Here is a 15732-nt window from a genome sequence, read left to right as displayed (position 1 = left end):
GTGTCCGTAGCAAAATTAACTTAAAAAGTTGTCATTTTAACATTGCGGTGGGTGTCTCTATAGGATGATTCCCCTTGCTTAAACAGCCTGGGTTGAAACTTTTTTAATGAAATAAGATTATTTCTGTGCTTGGCAGCTGAAATAAAGAATGAATGGACCACTTAGCCTTTAGAAAGTGATAATAAAAGCATCAAAGGGCCAGAATGAGGTTGTTGAAGGGCGCACACAGCTGCCATTTGAATAGCTCTGGACTACAACATGTCAAAGTTGTTGAAAAAAATGGAAGAGGCATCTTTAACTTGTTTGTTTTGTCCAACCAACAACCCAAAACCGCAGAAATATCCGGTTTTTCCCCACATAAAACAGAAAATCAGCAGAATTGAGAAGCTGGAACATGGTTATATTTTCTATCAATCATCTAAACAATCATTTCAGGTTTCAGTGCATGTGAAGATGTAGTGTTTCTTGACAGTGTGGCCTCTGTGTCTGTGTTTTCTGTCTTCTCTCACTCGGGCATTTGTGTGGTTTCTCTTCCCTCTCTCTGTCCCCATCTCCTCTCTGTCTCTGCTGCTTTGCCTCTCCGTCCACCCATGTAGAGCTACAGTCATGCTCGAGTGCGAGGCGATAGACACGAATACAAGCTTACACCCACATACTGTACAAGGACATGTACATTTTGATTTCTAGATTGTTTAATGCGCTCTGCTGAAATGGAAAATTTATGCTCTCGCCCTCTGTTTCATTGCTAATTTATACATCTCTCTCTCTGCGTCTCTGTCTCTCTCTCCTCACTCCGCCTACACCATCATCTGTAGTTAGTTATTCAGCTCATGTACTTATTCTGCTTCTACACCCACACATCCTCCAAACCCTGGCAAAGTTTTGGCTCTACAGTAGCAGCCTGAACACACACTCACACTCGTGAGTCTGAACGCACACATTTGAAGCTAAACACCATGAAAGCCTCTCAAAATACCATTCAGCGATTGATTGAATGGCCTGATGGAGCCAATTGAGTTGTCCCCGACGTGCACGGCCGGTGCCATTAGGCAATTTTCCAGACAGACCGAAAGCAAGCACTCAGCCGCTGAGAGCCATTTACATCACTGTCTGCTCTCAGCCCATTACGCACAGCAGCGTCACCAAATGAGCTGTTTGGTTTCTAAAACAAGAGATCTGGCTTTTGAAAGACGCAGCAGCGAGTCTTGCAAAAATGCTCGACACAACACAGAATTAGGACCAAAAATAGCACTTTATAGCAGGTAACGTCCTGGCTTAGAGCTGTTACACTAATAGACTGATCATGCTGTACTTGAATGACCAACTCCAGCTTAAAGCCTGGGGAGGATATACAATTCAGCGGTTTAAATAATGTGTAGGAATTCAAGTGTCTAACATCAACTGGACCTTTTGTTAAATATCGTGTTGAGTTGTGTACTAGCATGATCCCAAATGTTTCCAACGATGTTCAAACCCAGAGAAGTCCACGAGTTTACTCAAGGTAACGGTGCGTTTCATTTCCCTCGCTGCTTCCTGGATAGGGAAATTGGCGAACGATACCAAACTTAAAGCGAAGGCTCAAATGCCTTTTGTTTTATTTTGAGAGAGAGCCCCCAAGTGGCAGAAATTACATATTGTACTTTTAACATAATGGCCTTCTCTGTTGTTTGGATGGTGCAGATGTAAACACACAGAACAAAACGTATTAATTAATAGAGAAAATGAAAAAATAATTTGGAAAGAGGTCATGATGCACAGCACTAATGAGTCCGAGTAATCTGATGTCTCCCAGGCAGAATACCAAGTGTAGAAGCATGTTTGGTGTATTTGCTTGTGATTTAATGAAGGTAAACACGGCGGATGGTCGAGTGAAGCGGCACCGCAGCTCTCAAATCTGTCCTGCTGCCTGCGTAGAGCTGCAGGGATTTAATGAACTGACGCTGAAGCTTTTTCTACAGTACGAAGCAGCTGAGGACAACAGATACTGCAAGAAGCACTCATTTTTTATGAGATCAATCCAGACAGCTTCACTGGCATTAATGCTTTAAACCACATTAAAATGTATTTTTATAAATCTTTCTGCAAGGTGAAGACGGTTTGATTAAATGTCTTCATTTACTTGTGATGTTTCCTTCCACCCAAACAGACGGGTAAAGTGAATTTCAAGGTCATGAGTGGGGCTGGTGTTTTTTATTTCAACCTGTAAGCTGATGACCTGAGGTGATGCACCTGTGATGTTGAGTGTGTTAGAGTCAGAGTCGGTGTGAGGAGAAAGGGAGAGAGATGACGACAGGGCTATTGTTGGCCATTACTAATAGCCTATTGAGTAATTAAATGAGAAAACTACATTCCCCCCATGAGAAATGTTTGAAATGCTTCTCTCTCACCAAAATAATCCAGACAAATAGCAACCAGCAGGCCAAGTGACTTTCAAAACGCTTCCACATAATTAATATTGCTGCCATTAACACTAATGATTTTCAAGTAAACACATTAGAGGTGCACTCCTTCATTTAGTTTATTACTGATAAATCTGTTTGTTTTTTGATTAATTAGTTGTCAAGTCTTCAAAATGACGGGAAATGGTCAAATGTTCTGATAGCACAGGGGGAAATTTTGAATTAGTGTTGTAGCGCAAATATATTACATTTAAAGTGATATAAACAGGGAAAAGAACATTTTCTAGCTAAATAATGATGTAAATAAATAGAAAAAGAAACGTATATGATATATATAAAATATAAAAATAAACCAGATGTCAGTTTCAACTTGTTTCAGGATTGTTGAGTCAACCGTGGCCATCAAATTGACATAAATGTCTCGCTGTGTCTCACCACCAGCAGCTGCAGTAATAGCAAGGTCATAGATTGAAGTGGACAGTTCAAGCTTTGCTAAGCAGTTTTGACCCCGCGCTCCAAAGGGAAACATCAAGCTGCGTTATAAATTTCCGTGCTTGTGTGCGTGTGTGGCAGGTAAAGTTGTGGTGCTCGCTGTCCGTGTGTGTGAACGTATTTGTCACACAGTCAGATGGGTGACATATAGTGTAACCTCTCCTCTGTCTCCTCTCTCTCAGACCTTCACAGCTTGGTGTAACTCCCACTTGAGGAAGGCCGGGACACAGATCGAGAACATTGAAGAGGATTTCAGAAATGGCCTCAAACTCATGCTGCTGCTGGAGGTCATATCAGGTGGATTTACACTGGAGGACACACACACACACACACGTTTGATGTTGTCTTACTGAGTGGCTGTGGATGATAAACTTTATTCATTCATGATATGATGCTGTTGGAAAACTCTTCTTATTTTGTTGCAGTTGACTAATTGAATTTTCGTACCAGCTGTGGTAAACTTTGTCCTTGTCTTTCAGGTGAGAGGCTGCCCAAACCCGACAAAGGCAAGATGCGTTTCCACAAGATTGCCAACGTGAACAAAGCTCTGGACTTCATCTGCAGCAAGGGCGTGAAACTGGTGTCTATTGGTGCTGAGGGTGAGAGTCCTGCTTTGATTAACAACTTCCTGCTCTGTTATTATCCTCCCCCTGCTACCTATACTCGTCTTTTTTTTTAATTAATATACCAAGGTCACATAGTATTTGCATTTTCTTGGAACTATTTCTGGGCACCAGATGGCTGGTGAAGTTCACAGCGTCGGGAGAATTCAGATGAGTTGGCAGTGACAGGAAAGTACACTTCAGATCACCCAACTGGCAACAAATATGAGGAATTAGCTGCAATATATGTGTTTTAATGTATGCTAAAATATTTTAATTTATATACATATTTGAAGATACTTTTTATGCATTTTTGTTACGTTGGATACATAATTCAAATGATGCTCGACTGTGAGGTTAAACCGACTCGGTGGGATATAAAGACTGAGCGGTCGCTTGTGCAACGTTCACATCACTTCAAAAGCAGTTGCCATGTTTGCGTGTGACTTTAATTTTCCTCACTTTAATCGCTGTCAAGGTTCCTCTTCAGTGTTCAGGCCGCGTGAAATTCAGTTTGTCTTGACAGCTTCAAAAGGCACGAAATCAAACTTGTTCCAGCGTGCGTCATGATTGAGAGGCCTGCTTTGAGGTGTTTACTTCATGTCTGTTGTTATCATGTGTTGATATATATGTGTGTTTGTGTTTACAGAAATTGTTGACGGTAATGTGAAGATGACTCTTGGTATGATCTGGACCATCATCCTGCGTTTCGCCATCCAGGACATCTCTGTGGAAGGTGTGTGTGTGTTTACATGAAATAAGTATATTAATTTATCATTTTAATGTACTGGAAGAAACTTTTACTGGTTATGAAACGGTCTGATTTTAATACTGATCCCAATGTATGACGTACATCAGCAAATGAGACCATCAGCAAGAAGATTGGCTGTTTCTACATAGTTATTATGTTGAATGATGATGCCTGTCACCAGGTCGAATTCTGACTTATTTGGGTCGGATAAGTAAAGTTCCCTGTAGCAGCTTTAAAACAACTTAAAGTAACATGTTTTTGTGCTAAGGTGTTAAATGGTCAAAGGTATACTAGCCAGGCTAGCTGTTTCCCCCTGTTTCCAGTCTTTATGCTATGGTAAGCTAAGCTAACAGGCAGCTGATTGTAGCTTCAGGTTTCATAGCCAGGGATGAGAGTGGTATCGATCTTCTCATTTAACACCTGGCAGGAAAGTGTCAAAAAAGTCGAAATATCCCTTTTAAATGTTAGAATGACAATTAAAACACTCGTATTTATCACATGAGACAATATTTGACAAACAGTATTGAAGCTGTCTGACTCCAGTCATCACTTCTGTCATATGAGCACAACAAACTGTTTCAAATCCGTCTTTGTTGTGTCAATCACAATCTCACACACTCATAAAGTGGAACAGAGTCAGTTTTGCACTTGATATTTGTACAGGACTCTACTGAATACTTCGTCTGTCTGCAAGTGGCATAAAAGTCAAGAAATTTCCCACGTCGGGGGTGAAAAGCACAAACATCACAGAGTCGTCTTCACACAAAAACACATTCAGTTATACACGCGCTGCACGCATCAGTCACATGTGTGAACACGGCGTCAGGCACGTTTATTATGGTTCGATAAAACTAAAACTAGGTGATGTACATTTACTGCACTGTGTGATCAGTTGCATCCTTGCGTGCAGTGAATCGTCCTCTACGACTCATTCAGTCGATCAAATCTCCCTGAACTTTATCTGCACCTCACGTCGTTTCATTAAACCTCCGTGTTGTCAGGCAGGGCAACTCACAATAAATTGCTGTTTATAAAGACTCGGACCTTGTTCACCCGGTCCTTCCTCACACCTCTGACCCTCACCTTCAAGTCATCTTCTTTAAACTCTCCTTTTATTGCTCCGGCTCTTCAATATCATCTGCTGTCATAGCTTAACTTCCTTTTTGCCCGTCAACCTCCTTCTAACCTCTCCATAAAGTTTCACCGGTGCAGGAAAGCTTGTAACCACCGGATGCACTAGCTTGACTTCAAAAGTAAAGTTTGTTGACTATAAACAGAGCGATGAATCAGCTACACACACAATTATCCGCTCATTTTCCAACCGTAGAATCTCTTTTGGGGTTTCTTGACATGATTTATCCACTTCAGTCCACCTGTCAGAATCAATTTTTCTGAAATGACCCTCCTTTTCTTCTAATAACGCTTGAATAAAATAATGTGCTTTCTTTCATCTGTGCTACAATGCTTACCGTCTCCCTCCCTTACTTGTTTTTTCAGAGACCTCTGCTAAGGAAGGTCTGCTGCTGTGGTGCCAGAGGAAGACTGCCCCCTACAGGAATGTGAACGTGCAGAACTTCCACATCAGGTGGGTGTAAAATAAAAAAAAAAAACATTTAGTGTTTCACCATGTTTTTTTTTCCACTCCTTTCCAAATCCTCCTCATCCTGTTTTGTTACCTATCTTGTTGCTTTTCCTTGCCCTCATTTCCCCTCTTCTTCTTCTTCTTCTTCCTCCTTCTTCACACCTTCCACTCTGGCTTCCTCCTCTTCTCGCGGCTCAGTTGGAAGGACGGCCTGGCTCTGTGTGCCCTCATCCACAGACACAGACCTGACCTCATTGACTACTCCAAACTGAGAAAGGTGCCCCGTCCTTCCTTCCTATTATTTCCTTTCTTCCACCTCTGATGTGCTTCACTTTCTCTTTTCGTACTGAATTATGATGATGGATAATCAAGCCTTCTTGAATCTGTCCAAGGATCTTATGTCCTTTTTATTTCAGTTCTTAGTTTTCAAGTGATAATCTGTGAAAATATTTGACTATGTTCTGCTTTGAACAGTGTGCCTGTCGTCTTATAATGCAGTGAATATATAGTGTTGCACTGTCAAATCTTTCTTAAATACAAAAGCTCATATTTGCAGTAGTATTAAGTGATATAACCGTGTGGGATTTTAAAAGTAGATGTCGGTACCAGTTCTTTTGGATGATAGCTGATATTTCGCTGTGAATATTTAATTTACAAAAATAGAAATAAAGTAAGTGTTCCCTTTCACAGTAGTCCAAAAAGGAGAGCTTACACATCCTCCATCCAAAAACTTTTTGACAGGTGTTTGATGAAGAACAACGTAGGAAGGAAACAAAAACCAAATCCACGCACTTGTTTGCCTGCCAAAGCCGACACTGCATTATAAAACTGATTTAATACACTGTATGAATCCCATCTCTGTTCCCTTCCTCTCTTCATGACACCGGCTGTTATTACTCGTCCTCTTCTCTTTGTGGTTTTCCGGTCATACATGTTACGCATCTGACGGTAATTGTGTCTCCCCACAGGACGACCCCATTGGTAACCTGAACACTGCCTTCGAAGTGGCTGAAAAGTTCCTGGACATCCCCAAGATGCTTGATGCTGAAGGTGAAACAAAACCCTGAAACAACAGAGTGACAAAGCTCTGTAGTACCAATTATTTCCACTGCAGCAAAGAACAATGCATGATGGCAGATGGTGCAAGGACGAGAGGTCCTTCTTTCTTCAAATTCAACCATCTGCATTAAAAAATGAATGCATTTTAAATCGCTTTAAAAGCGTCTGTTGAAGCACTGATGGTTCTGACCTCCAGAAATGTGTTTCTTTGTTGGCAGAATGGCTAAAATGACTCGTAAATACAAAAGTAACTCGTCATGTTTTTTACTTTGTGCTCATTAGTCATTTTTCTTTTCCAGTGAGGAACATGTATGTATATATTAAAAAACAAACCTAACAACGCTGATATACAAGATATGGAACATTAAACAACAAATCACAAGGGATGGTTGTTTTAAAATATTTTATATTTCATTTTTTCCACCCTCAGATATTGTGAACACACCCAAACCTGATGAGAAAGCCATCATGACCTACGTCTCCTGCTTCTACCACGCCTTTGCTGGTGCTGAACAGGTCAGATGACGTCTTGTTTTTATGTTGTATTAATATATTTGAATATTTTGAACGAGGGTTTGTGTGTAACAGTCAACATGTTGTCACCTTTTAATTGTTTAGAGCAGCTAATACATGAAACAACACCAACATGATGTAACAGCAACCCCTAATGAATAAATGTGAGATATACAATAGATTATAAATGTTTATAAGTTGTTATCTCCCCCCCTTCCTCTCAGGCTGAGACAGCTGCCAACCGTATCTGCAAGGTGCTGGCCGTCAACCAGGAGAATGAGAAACTGATGGAGGAGTACGAGAAGCTGGCCAGTGAGGTGAGAAACCGCTGCAACCAAATACGCCCACACTCAGTCTGTCCTGCATTGATCATCCTCCCCTGCAACAACACTTTAATGTTTAAACTCGCTGTTTCGCTCTAAACTTTCCGATCCTCCGGCTGACTTCACATGACACGGCTCCAAAATCAATGCAGGGAAATCAATAGTATGATGATAAGGCCAGTGAAAGTGTTGCAGGAAAGATAGCTGAGAACAATGAACATTTACGGCACACAGAAGTGATGATTATACAGAGAACTAGTGCAAATGTATTGTAGAATAATGCCATTACAAGGCAATCCAAAGTACTGTATCCTAAAATCCTGCATAAAACACCAGTAAGTATACATAAGTACATTAAACCTTTAAAATCAACATTGTTTTGTTGCCAGACCTTTTGTGCCAGACCAGTACTGATACTGTGTGAAGTGATACTTGTGAAATGAATACATTTCTAAATAAAAAACGGGGGAAATAAAGACTTAAACATGACAGAGCTTCGGCAAAGTCGGGTTTAAGCAAAACAAATTATATCCAGGATATAAAAGTAGCACAGACGACATTAAATCTTTACGTTTCTCGTCCTTCTGTAGCTGCTGGAGTGGATCCGTCGCACCATCCCCTGGCTGGAGAACCGCGCGGCCGAGCAGACCATGCGCGCCATGCAGCAGAAGCTGGAGGATTTCCGTGACTACCGTCGCATCCACAAGCCACCCCGCGTGCAGGAGAAGTGCCAGCTGGAGATCAACTTCAACACCCTGCAGACCAAGCTGAGGCTCAGCAACAGGCCCGCCTTCATGCCCTCCGAGGGCAAGATGGTGTCGGTGAGCAGGACGGATTTTTACCTTGGCTTATTATTCTTGCTGCACAGCATAGTTGTAGATTTTCAGGCTTTGACATCAGCTGGAGGATAACTTCCCCCACTATGTTGTTTTTTCATCCCTTAAAGCTTATCAAATCCTTTCAACCCACCTGCTTTGTGATCCAACGGAAAATAAGACAGTTCGCATAACTACAGACACAGTCTGCACAAAACAGCAGCAGGTTATAATGAACAAAGGTGGAAAGGATTGAAAAGTATCAGCTGAGAGGAAGAAAAACTTGAGCACAGGACATTTTACAGACTTAAATGCTGGGTTTGAAATGCAAATAGAAGCTGAACTTCATTTGCAAACAATGAGAACTAATTTCAAATTTCTCTGAAATTTACATGGATATTAAAATGTTCTCAAGGCATACATTCATTATTCACATTCTGAACACTCCGTTCTCTCAAACAAGCGTCGATAAAAATGTGAGAGGTCTTGTTCTCTGTCTCCTCCAGGATATTGCCAACGCCTGGAAGGGTCTGGAGCAGGTGGAGAAGGGCTACGAGGAGTGGCTGCTGACCGAGATCCGCCGCCTGGAGAGACTCGACCACCTGGCTGAGAAGTTCAAGCAGAAGTGCTCCATGCACGAGTCCTGGACTGGAGGTAGGGACTACAGAAAGGTGTGAAGTTGAGTGTGGTTTCCCCTCAGACAGCCAGAAAAACACAAGCCAGATAGATTGGAGAGTGACGGACAAACACAGAATTACTTTTGCTTTCCCTTGACAAAGGGTTGCTAAGGAATAAATCAGAAGAGGGAAAAATATACGATATTAAGATGACAAGAATAAGGAAATAGATCTGTAAGGATGTGCTTGTGGCTCAGTTGGTTAAGGTCCATGTATGTTTTTTGCAGTTCAAGGTTAAAGCTGTATAATATAATGATACAGAGCCATAAACTATCGGTGAGGATAATAAAATGCTGCAGTGAGCGAGAGAAAAGGTCCAGTGGAGGGAAGACAAGAGATCAGAGGACAAACTGAAGTGAGAGCTGTATGAATTAAAAAGGTTGCAGTCTGTGAAGATCAGGTAGTGAAAGCATCCGTGTGTTTCAGGTAAGGAGGACCTGCTGTCTCAGAAGGACTACGAGTCGGCCTCCCTGATGGAGATCAGAGCCCTGATGAGGAAGCACGAGGCGTTCGAGAGCGACCTCGCCGCCCACCAGGACAGAGTTGAGCAGATCGCTGCCATCGCCCAGGAGCTGAAGTAAGACGCCGTGACAGTACAACATCATTTCTGAGTTCAGTGTTTTTAGGGTTTTAGGAGGGACAGGAGAGGAGAAAGTGAGCGACCGAGAGATGGTCGTGAGAGCGCGCTGAATACAGTGAAGAACAAAAGACGCAACAGATGAGTGGAAAGCATATTAATGAGAGGAATAAGAAGATGAAAGGACCTCTGATCTCACCACTTCCTCATTCCTCACCACTCCTCCGGCTGTTTCTTTCCACAGATAGTTTAAAGATGATCCCTTTGATGCTATATACAGTATAATGTGAGCTGAAAATGTATGCGTGCCGCCCATAATTTCAATCATTCATTACTTCAAAAGCAGATATTAAATACGCAAAGTGTTCTCAGTTGACCCTCAAAAAGCAGAACAGAATAAAAATCGAGAGCGTGTAATGCCAACAAATATTCTGATGTAGATTCTGGATATTTTGGGGAAATGCGAGTTTAACTTTGGGAAAAGTTGGTCAGAGAGAGAGGAGATGAGAACTATTACAGCTATACATTTAGTTTTTATAGATGTTTGATTGTGCCGTTGTCTCCTCCAGTGAGCTGGACTACCACGATGCTGCCACAGTCAACGCCCGCTGCCAGGGCATCTGTGACCAGTGGGACAACCTGGGCACCCTGACCCAGAAGAGGAGGGACTCCCTGGAGGTGAAGATCTTTAGTGACAGGTTGCAGTGGTAAGTTATTGTTTTAGGTAACATGAGTCCTAACCCTCTCTGTGTGTTACAGCGTGTGGAGAAGCTGTGGGAGACTATTGACCAGCTGTACCTGGAGTTTGCCAAGAGGGCGGCACCCTTCAACAACTGGATGGACGGAGCCATGGAGGATCTGCAGGACATGTTCATTGTCCACAGCATCGAGGAGATCCAGGTAAAGACAAGCGTCAGCCTCAATATATTTCTAATGTTGTCTCAGTGTTTTGTTTTGTATTTGTAATCAGGCCTGTGTCAAGTAGTTTTTTAAGTTTTATAAGAGCTCTGGAGTTCACAAAGTAAAATAAAGATAGAAAAGAGAAAAAAAAGGATTCAATTCACAACAGTGTCTGTCAGAGCAAGATAATTAACCAATACTGTTCAATACTAATCACATTTACACCAGCTCATGTTTTCATGCAGCGCTCTTCTCCTCCTCTCCTACATATCTCTGAAAAGGTCACCAAATCTTGTAGCTTTTGCCGGATGAATCTTGAAGTGTGTGCTTGATATTTTCTAACCTCATCTAAAATAAGACATTCCTGATCTCCTGGGTATGAGATGGAGGAGTCGCGTCTTTCAAGAAATCCCCCTGGAGCTCGTCACATGTAGTCCTTCTGTTGGTGAAGAAAACTTGAATGCTTCATAAAATCCATATTCCTACAAATTGTGTCTTGAAAAGCACAAAATATAGACTAAAGACAGAAGGTTCTTCACCTAAACCTTAATGTCTGCACTCACAGAAATCTCTGAGTGTCGGTAATAAAGAGGAGAGATATCAGCGTTTCCTCGGGAAGATACTGTACTTTATTAACCGTGCCAGCGAATTTGTTTCTGACTTGGGAGTGAATCAGCTGCACATAAAAGCAACGTTTTGGCAGACTTCTCGGTCCTTTCAAATGAAAGATATTGTGCAAAACACACACAAACATTTCTATAAATGGGAAACGCTGGTAAAAGGTCTCAAATGTTGCCCTGCATCCATGTTAAAATCAGTCGAGCAGCAAAACAGGCTTTAGTCACATTTGGTAAAAACTCAGCGTCAACACTGCATCTCACTGTTCTTTATCCCCGTTCTCCTCCAGAGTCTGATCACCGCTCACGACCAGTTCAAGGCCACTCTGCCCGAGGCCGACAAGGAGCGCATGGCCACCATGGGCATCCACAACGAGATCCTGAAGATCGCCCAGACCTACGGCATCAAGCTGTCCGGAATCAACCCTTACACCACCCTCTCCCCCCAGGACATCAGCACTAAGTGGGACACTGTGAGTCAAATCAAACGCACCCAAGAAGAGACCCGGAAGATAAATGTTTCATCATCATTATAGATAATTTATCAGAAACTCAGCCTCAGTTGGTGTCTATTTCTGGTTTGTGTAAACAGGAAATGTCAACCTAACTCAGAGTCTGTGCTGCTTTTGGTCATCCGGCTAATAATACGTACAGTACGTACACAGTGACAGGTCAGAAATAGTTCAGTACATTTAGGTTAGAGCGACACTGAATACTGCCAGCTGTGAGCTCTCAGGTCAAATCAGAATAACTGCAGAACACTGATGTGTGTCAGGACTGTGCTGAGAAAATAGATTTGTTTCTGTGGAAATCATTAAATAATTATAAAGCTGGACCAGAACAACAGAAAGAAACGGTCTGATGCTGATATTCGGCTGTAAATTGTGGCTAAAATATTGAATTTGTAAAAAGATTTGAAAGTAAAGATGCTTCAAGTAAACTAGCAGCACTTTGTTGATCAAAATGTAACAGTCATTCACATTAATTGACAGAAAAGGTCTAATTCCTACACTCCTGTTGACTGTGCGTTTGATTTCTCCACCTGCAGGTGAAGCACCTTGTTCCCCTCAGAGACCAAATGCTCCAGGAGGAGGTGGCCAGACAGCAGGCCAACGAGAGACTGAGGCGCCAGTTCGCTGCACAGGCCAACATCATCGGACCCTGGATTCAAACCAAGATGGAGGTAAAGTCACTGTAACACTAAGACCTGCAGTTTTACTCGTCTCTCTCTCCCTGCAGCTGCCAAAATACAATTAAGGTGTTTATTTAAGAGTTTGGGAGCATGAAGAACACTGACAACTTTTGACATGTCATAATAAAATGACACTTATGAAACTACAAAATATGACACAATGCAACAACAGTTCAGTAAAAACAGTTTAGGATTATGTGAAGGCAATTAAATAGCTCCTGCTCATACATGTCAGTCCTGATCGCTCATTTAAAAATGAATGAACAGATGAGAAACTAATGAGCAGCACATTAAAAATACATTGATCTATATACACGTTCATCTATTATACAAGAGCAAATAAAACCCGAGTCCATCTCAGAGAAGATCTGAATGACGAGTCCCGTCTCCTGCCTGTGTGCTCCCGCAGGAGATCAGCCACGTGTCCGTGGACATCGCCGGCTCCCTGGAGGAACAGATGAACAGCCTGAAGCAGTACGAGCAGAACATCATCAACTACAAATCCAACATCGACAAGCTGGAGGGAGACCACCAGCTCAGCCAGGAGTCCCTCATCTTCGACAACAAGCACACCAACTACACCATGGAGGTACGGTGGTCTACACTTCAGCGGACTCCGCCCGCCACCTCTTGTTGTCTTTGCTGAAAGTTTATTTTCTCCTTCGCCGACAGCACGTCCGCGTGGGCTGGGAGCAGCTGCTCACCACCATCGCCAGAACCATCAACGAGGTGGAGAACCAGATCCTGACCCGCGACGCCAAGGGCATCAGCCAGGAGCAGCTCAACGAGTTCAGAGCCTCCTTCAACCACTTCGACAGGGTGAGGCGTTCACTGACCCTGAAAAGAAATCTCTAACTGTGTGTGGCTCAGATCTGAACGCAAACTGGGATTATTTGTTAACTTTTAAATATAGTAAATGTCTAAAAAGATACAGAAACTACAGGAAAGATCGCTATTTTTATCAGAATCAACGACATGTTTTCACATGACTTATTCTAGGACGAGTAAGAAATTAAAACATGCTGTTTTTAATGATCATTCAAGGAGCTGCACCAAGGATCTTGTCTGTTTGTTCCAATAATTAAAACAAACTTGTGTTTCCCTTTGCAGAAGAGAAACGGCATGATGGACCCAGACGACTTCCGTGCCTGCCTCATCTCCATGGGTTACGATCTGGTGCGTGAAACAGGAGAAAATGACTCCCATGACGAGTTAACTTGTTGAAACTGAACAGAAAAGATCAGAGCTTTACCTCCATTCTCTAAGTCCACACTGATGCTGGACTAATTTAATCCTCTTCTGTCTGACAGGGTGAGGTGGAGTTTGCTCGCATCATGACCCTGGTCGACCCCAACAACACAGGCGTGGTGACCTTCCAGGCCTTCATCGACTTCATGACCCGCGAGACCGCCGAGACCGACACCGCAGAACAGGTCATGGCCTCCTTCAAGATTCTGGCCTCAGACAAGGTGAGCAGACGAGTGCAGCATCGTGTTTGCTTATTATCTGATGTCACGGTATGACAGATCCCAGAGCAGTTGCAACAAAACCAGAGTAAGGGCGATTAGAGAAACCTGGATCTGTTTTTAAAAACAGCAGAAACGGAAATATAAAAATATATATTTGTCTTTACTGTCGCGTCATTGTAAGCTCTGTAGTCCATGTCGGGTTCTCGTAGGATTGTTTTCCAGCGAAAATTACAAATCTCCTCTATAATCACACCCTGCCTCCGTCTCTCTCTCTCTCTCCTCCAGAGTTACATCACAGTGGACGAGCTGCGCAGGGAGCTGCCACCTGAGCAGGCCGAGTACTGCATCAGCCGCATGACCAGGTACATCGGATCCGAATGCCCCAGCGGCGCCCTGGACTACATCTCCTTCTCCAGCGCCCTGTACGGAGAGAGCGACTTATAAACCGCTTCTCCTCCTCCCGTCCCTTCTTCCCAGCTCCCGCCGTCTCTCCTGTGTGGAGAGAGCGATCGAAACCCCTTCCACTGTCCTTCTATATTCTTTGTTCTTATCATTTTTTCCTCTTTCAAATCTTAACTTTATTCCCCTTCTCCCCCTCCCATCCCAAAAAACAAAAACACTGCCCCGGAGAGGCTGAGAGTGGAAGGCTTTGCTCAAATCTTAGAGCTGTTTGGACGGGTCGGCTTGTCCCTCATTTCTGCCAGAGTGCCTTTTAAAAAAAAAAACAGGAATGTGCCGGGTATTTGCACTGAAGTTATGTAAGCAGCATACATATTAACATACCTGCCTTAAGGAGACGGTAAACAGAAGGAGGTAATGAGGGCGAGAGGAAAAAAAGAAAATCTGGAGTTATTTTGAGCAAAGCCTCCTGCTCTCCGCCTCTCTCTCTCTCTCAGATGACATATTTTTTTGTAGAAGGGTAATTAAAGAAGAGAACGTGATAAAAATGCTGGTTGGTCAGTTGGCTTGGTTGGTTGAGTATTTGTGCAGATGCATGCTATGTTGAAGTTTAGAAACGCTGTCTTTGCGAGTCCCCCGACTCTCACTTAATCATACAAAAACACAAAAAGCCAATCAGGTGCTACGAAACGCAAAAGAAATAAAAACCACAACACTGTGAAACCTGATAAGATGTAACCTGAAGATCTTAAAGCCTTTAAGCTCAGGAAAGAAACGGAGGGTGAACGACGGGAGCACCGAAACCTTGAATAATAAGATGAAGACAGCAGGCAGAGAGGGCGACTCAAAGCAAAAAGCACTGTGGGTAAATATAGACGAAGTGAGGGCCATGGCTGGACTTAAAGAGCGAAGACAGAAAGACAAACTGCTCCGGCCAGAGAGAACGATCCCACACACCTCACCTAAACTTAACGAGGTGATTTTAGAGAGAGGTGTCGAGCAGCGAGAGACAACAGGGCTTCAGGAAAGTCAAAAATGAAGAAGCGATACTGAACGTGGGACCGTAGCAGGCCTACGTCAGTGAGGAAGCAAATAGGGTGTTGGTCCCGTTGACAGGTCGGCCATGATTATCAGTGCGAGTGGACTCGATGTTTTACAGTTTCATCTGTGCTCCGTTCTCCTCCATCATTCATTCTGTCCGTCATCAGTAATCATGCCACAATAACTCATCTCACACAGTTAAATTTTAAAAACCACAACTTGGAATAAAAAAGGAAAATTATATTACTAAACAGAAGTTGTTTGTGTTTTTTTTATTATCTTACAAGACAAATATGATCTGCTTCAGTACACAAGTAGGAATTA

General features: G+C 42.8%; 1 protein-coding gene across 2 annotated transcripts in view; it reads left to right on the top strand.

The window, feature by feature from the left end:
- Positions 1–15659, top strand: part of actn3b (actinin alpha 3b) — a 33854-nt gene extending 18195 nt beyond the window's left edge. The window contains exons 2-21 of one of the 2 annotated variants that reach the window (XM_073475118.1): positions 3074–3188; positions 3371–3490; positions 4143–4229; positions 5742–5829; positions 6025–6103; positions 6795–6876; positions 7316–7401; positions 7623–7715; positions 8312–8542; positions 9043–9190; positions 9640–9790; positions 10360–10468; positions 10550–10690; positions 11598–11780; positions 12356–12490; positions 12909–13088; positions 13172–13318; positions 13610–13675; positions 13810–13968; positions 14254–15659. In XM_073475118.1, the coding sequence (XP_073331219.1) occupies positions 3074–3188; positions 3371–3490; positions 4143–4229; positions 5742–5829; positions 6025–6103; positions 6795–6876; positions 7316–7401; positions 7623–7715; positions 8312–8542; positions 9043–9190; positions 9640–9790; positions 10360–10468; positions 10550–10690; positions 11598–11780; positions 12356–12490; positions 12909–13088; positions 13172–13318; positions 13610–13675; positions 13810–13968; positions 14254–14412 (2559 nt within the window). In that variant the 3' untranslated portion in view covers positions 14413–15659. Of the gene's footprint in view, positions 1–3073; positions 3189–3370; positions 3491–4142; positions 4230–5741; positions 5830–6024; positions 6104–6794; positions 6877–7315; positions 7402–7622; positions 7716–8311; positions 8543–9042; positions 9191–9639; positions 9791–10359; positions 10469–10549; positions 10691–11597; positions 11781–12355; positions 12491–12908; positions 13089–13171; positions 13319–13609; positions 13676–13809; positions 13969–14253 lie in introns of those variants that run through there. The other variant, XM_073475119.1, reaches the window with a different exon arrangement.
- Positions 15660–15732: the final 73 nt, after the last annotated feature.

This window comes from Pagrus major, chromosome 10 (genome assembly GCF_040436345.1).
Source record: "Pagrus major chromosome 10, Pma_NU_1.0".
Lineage (NCBI taxonomy): Eukaryota > Metazoa > Chordata > Actinopteri > Spariformes > Sparidae > Pagrus > Pagrus major.
The sequence above is the reverse complement of the archived record's forward strand: the minus strand, read 5'-3'. Positions and strand labels throughout refer to the sequence as shown.